The sequence below is a fragment of the Entamoeba nuttalli genome (genome assembly GCF_000257125.1).
Source record: "Entamoeba nuttalli P19 unplaced genomic scaffold asmbl_2664, whole genome shotgun sequence".
NCBI classification, from domain to species: Eukaryota; Evosea; order Mastigamoebida; family Endamoebidae; genus Entamoeba; species Entamoeba nuttalli.
Window position 1 is genome coordinate 1 of NW_008575504.1, and position 4,914 is coordinate 4,914.

General features: G+C 26.9%; 3 protein-coding genes across 3 annotated transcripts; 2 read left to right on the plus strand and 1 right to left on the minus strand.

Annotated features, from left to right (window-relative positions):
• Positions 1 to 355: 355 nt before the first annotated feature.
• On the plus strand, positions 356 to 1,827 carry ENU1_036900 (hypothetical protein; the record flags this gene model as incomplete). Its single annotated transcript, XM_008857452.1, has 2 exons — positions 356 to 1,070; positions 1,130 to 1,827. The coding sequence occupies 2 exons, from the start codon at positions 356 to 358 to the stop codon at positions 1,825 to 1,827; spliced, it is 1,413 nt and encodes a 470-aa protein (XP_008855674.1).
• Positions 1,828 to 1,926: 99 nt separating this feature from the next.
• On the minus strand, positions 1,927 to 2,722 carry ENU1_036910 (hypothetical protein; the record flags this gene model as incomplete). The annotated part of the gene is made up of 2 exons (XM_008857453.1): positions 1,927 to 2,462; positions 2,512 to 2,722. The coding sequence occupies 2 exons, from the start codon at positions 2,720 to 2,722 to the stop codon at positions 1,927 to 1,929; spliced, it is 747 nt and encodes a 248-aa protein (XP_008855675.1).
• A 149-nt stretch (positions 2,723 to 2,871) lies between these two features.
• On the plus strand, positions 2,872 to 4,656 carry ENU1_036920 (hypothetical protein; the record flags this gene model as incomplete). The annotated part of the gene is made up of 1 exon (XM_008857454.1): positions 2,872 to 4,656. The coding sequence occupies one exon, from the start codon at positions 2,872 to 2,874 to the stop codon at positions 4,654 to 4,656; it is 1,785 nt and encodes a 594-aa protein (XP_008855676.1).
• Between the last annotated feature and the right edge of the window lie 258 nt (positions 4,657 to 4,914).

The window sequence follows — 4,914 nt, forward strand, 5'->3', positions numbered from 1 at the left end:
AACATTTGTTATATGTTCTGCATTTGAAAAAGAACTAATATTTTCGTATTAAGACTAAATAAAAGAATAATAAAAATAAAAATTATTAAGTTAGGAGGGTAAATGATTGTCAACGTTCCATCATAAACCAAGCCAGTCCAAAAAAAGTTCGCTTTTAGAAGGGGATTTACAAAAGAAGAAAAGAGAAAAAATAACAAAGTTACATTCATGCCAACACAACAAGAATTTAAAATGAGGAAGTTAAAAAGAACGAAAATAAAATGAACAAAAAGTAAAAAAGCAAGCAACGAAATGTACTATATTTATCCTTTTTTCCAGAGAAGAATAAAGTTAAGAGGTTAGAACTAAAAATCAAATGAAAGGTGATAGTAAGAAATCCAATAAAAAGACATTCAAATTATTTTATGATTCTTTAGTAAATGACTTGAACCAAATTCAAAGGTATGAATATATTTTTTTTATAATTATTTTTATTAATAATATAATATGTTATTTATATTACAGTTATAGTTTTATCAAACCTGATATTACTCCAGTTCATGCATTCGTTTCAGGAGAATACGATCCAATTTATCCAATTATCACTTCAAGTAACCATTATGCATTTACATCAATGAGTACATATCCCATTATAAATGGTAAAAAGATAGGAAATCCAATTTGTGATTATTATCAATTACTTCTTTATAATAACACTATTATTCAATGTCTATGTGATGGGTGTGGTATTGGTATTGCACCAAAATTGGCAGCAACAGCTGCTGGACAAGCTGCAGTTCAATCAATTGCAAAAGAAATTAGAGAATGTTCAAATATTAAAGAAATAGCAGAAAATATGATTAGAGCTATTTCAGATGCACATGACAATATTTTTGTCGTTGCAGAAAATGAAAGGAAGTCATACCTTATTGGTGCTACAACAATTCAATTACAAGTAATTGTTCAGTTAGATTCTAGAGATAGAAAATTTGGTATTATCACATTAAACATTGGGGATTGTCGATCATATTTATATTCCAATTCAACACTTCGTACAATTTATAATTATTCTTCTCGTGAAAGTTTAAGTGGTTTGTTATGGCTTTGTGTTATTTTTAAAGAATGAATTTAAAGATTTATCATTTGGTAGATGTTTCTAATTCACAAGGAAGAATTGGCAATGGTAAAGAAGGAATGCCTGATTTAGGGAATGCCTCTTTAACATATAATGAATGTTATGATGGGGATCTAATATTTATGTGTAGTGATGGTATAAATGATAATTTTGATCCTGAAATTATTGGGGTATCATCAGTTGGAGAAAGAAAAGATGATAAGATTAAATCAATTGAAAATTCTATTGGACAATATATAATCCATTCTAATACCCTTTCAGAAACTATAGAATCAATTGGAGAATATGTCGTAGGAGTAACTACTCGTGCACGAGAAGTTCAATCAACTCCTCAAACTCCAACAACTCCAAAAGGAAATAGAACAAAAGCTCCTGGAAAATTAGACCATTCAACAATGGCATTAGTTAGAATAGAACTTAGAAATGATAATGATTTCTTTTACATTGATTCATTTATACCATCTTATAATTACAAAATAAATCCAAATGTTAGCGATACAACAATATATAGAAGAAGTAAAATTAGAAGAGAACATCCACAATTCTTTGTTATTAATAAAGACTTTGTTAAACCTAGAACTTCAAGTATGTCAAGAACTTTTCATTTAAAAAGTCCTATTCATTCTTTTCATTCAGCTAGTAATTCAGCTTCATTATCTCCTTCATCTGGATTATGTATATCACCATTAGACTTACAATTATCACCTGAATGAATAAATTTTTTTTTCATTCAACTTTGCTGATATTCTAATTGTACTTTGTTTTAATTATTAAATTAAATTTTAAAGAAAAGGAATCAATTAAATATTCATTCATTGTAAACTCATCCTGTATGAAAGGAACTTGAATGAGAATCTACTACTAAATGAGAACAACAAAATTATCATCATATATCTTATTAAATCAACAGCATCAAATGGTAAAGTATATACTTCTAAGTCTAGTCCAAATCCAGCTAAGAAGAATACATATATTTTTACTACAACCACACTAAATATGAAAATTATGAAATTTAAAATAAATGAGATAAGTGTTTGTTTACCTACTAAAAATGAAATGTATTGTGTATCTCCTTCATTTATTTGTTTTACAAAATATTGAATATAAAGAGTGTCTAAGAAAACATAAAAAAATGAATTTGATATTCCAAAGAAGATTCCAACAACTGAAAATAACATAGAAAATTCATCAACTTCATATATACCTTCTTCATTAATTAATCCATTTTTTAATGCATTCATTGAATAATATCCAATTAAAATTGACATGATAAAAACTATACTAACTCTCAAAATAGATTGTGTTGATTTAAATAACTTTGAATAATCATCGAAATAATTACTGTTATCTAATTGTTATTATTTTATTCATAACGTTTACTTCAATTTTAAACAAACTATTACATGTTAATGATAACATTAATGTATTTATCATCATTAAAACTGAAAACACAAATGAATTCCCTAATGCAGATAATGTTGATTGTCCAATAATAAAAAGAATTGAGAAAGCAAGTGTAAATGTAACAATTACAGTTACTCCCATAGAAATTCCAGTTCGAACCATAAATTCTTTCTTTTTATTTTGATCAAACCTTGGAGCGTTCATCTGAACTTAACAATAAAATAGATGGGATTTTATAGTTTCATTTTATATTAATTTATTATTATAATTTATAATTTTCTTATTTACTGTTTCTATTTATAGTTGCTATAAATAACAAAATTAAGAAAGTTTAAAAAAAATCTCGTTATTTAATGGATAATTTACAAATTGGACCATCTGACGTACAAATCCATCTTGCTTCTACTCCTTATCTCTATCATTATACACTAAGATGTATGAAATCATTTATTGAATCTATTAGACCAAATGTTAATGTAATTGGAAATTTCATTTCTATGACATTATCATTTTTTCCTCCTTATCCTTTTGCAAAACAAATAATCATCAATAGGCTCTCTTCTATTAAATCACTACAACTTAAAATAGATGAAGTTTTTCATAACCATCTTCTTGCTCGTGGACAAGCTTTATTAGCAAAACATGGAATTTTAGGTTGCTTATTTAAAGATAAGTTTAACAATAAATTAAATGTTGTTACTGATGGATATGATTTGTATAATGCTAAAACATTGTTAGAAAGAAGTACTTATGTTGTTCTTATTCTTCGAGTACCAACGACAAATGATAATATCACCTGTACTCAAGTTGCAAAACGAATGTATCTTGGTGTATTCACTAAACAAGAAGCATCTATTTCTAGAAGAAAATTATGTCCCAACTTAATCAATCAAGATATTCATTTATCACTACCTTCAATGAATATTATAAGATCTAATGAACATATTGACAAAAAGAAAGAAGCTACTCCTACAATCATACCTACTAAAAAAACTAATATCCTTTCTTCAGTATTTGATGGTGATGACTTTATTAAACCTCAAGAAATTACTCTTGAATTAAAAGCAAAGAAAAAAGTTATGAGAGAATATACTCCTAAATATACAGTAAGTACTAAAAAGAAATTCATTGATGAACAAAGTGAAAGTAGTGAAAGGGATCAAGCGTTTCAAAGAATTGATAATTTGTATAGCTGTCTTAATGAACCAAAAGAACTTAGTAAAGAAGATTTAGAGTTAATTGAACAAGACAATGCTTTCCATTTTTATGGATATGGAGATGAACGAAATGTCGTTAAACAAAGTCAATTACAAAATAAATTCTTTGTTGATTTAAAAAACGCAAAAGAAGATATCCAAGAAGAAGATGAAAAAGATGATATTGAAGAACCAAATGGTATTATTCAAATGAAAGACCAATTGAATAACAAAGAGAATCAGAAAGAACATCAGTTGAATCCACATAAAGAAAATCCATTAATCGAACTTGTTGGAGAAAGTGAAGACTATACAGTTGAAGTTGGTTTAACATTAGAACTTCGTCATATCCTAAAATGGGATCAAGCAGATATCCAAGCACTAATGGAAAGATGTGAAGTTGATTATGATGTGTTTGATGAAAGTATTGTTGCAAAAGGTCCTCAAGCTGATATTTTTAGTCGAACCATCAGAGAATTATCAAAAGAAGTCTTTGTTGAAGAAATTGAATTATCACTTCAACCACAAGTTTGTGGTGCTTTGGTTATGGCTTTAAATGGAGAAATTACTGATTGTTCTGCTTGGTATTTTGGGGAAGTTGAATTACAATTTGAGGATGAAGATCAATTTGTTCATTATATCGAAAAAGAAGTACTAGACTTATTAGATGATGAAGAGACAAATGAACTTATTTCATTGACAGCAAAAGATAAGAAGAGTATGCAATATGGAATTGAACGTTTAACTGAATTAGCAAAGAATTACAAAGAATTTAAAATTACTGCAAAACAACAAAAAGAAATCACTCAAAAAATGAAAAAAGATAAAGACAATTACATATCTACTCAAATACTAATCAGTTATAAAGAGCAGTGGTATCTAATATCTTTCAATCAAAATATTCTTGAATCATTAGAGCGTGAATTGTCTTTTAAATTATAACTCTTATAATACTTCTTATTTCTCTTTTTATATTTTTATCCATAAAAGAGAAAATACAACTCTGTAACTCATGACAATAACCATTATTTTAACGGTGATTACTAACAATAAAATCTAATATTTCTTCCATTTTTGTAATTCTAATAAAGCTTACTCTTGGCTTAATTTATTATTATTATGATTTATCAATCTTTTTGACTTTAACTTAATTATTCATTTATTTTGTTCGTTCTTTCTCAAATCCCTGTATGTTCTCAG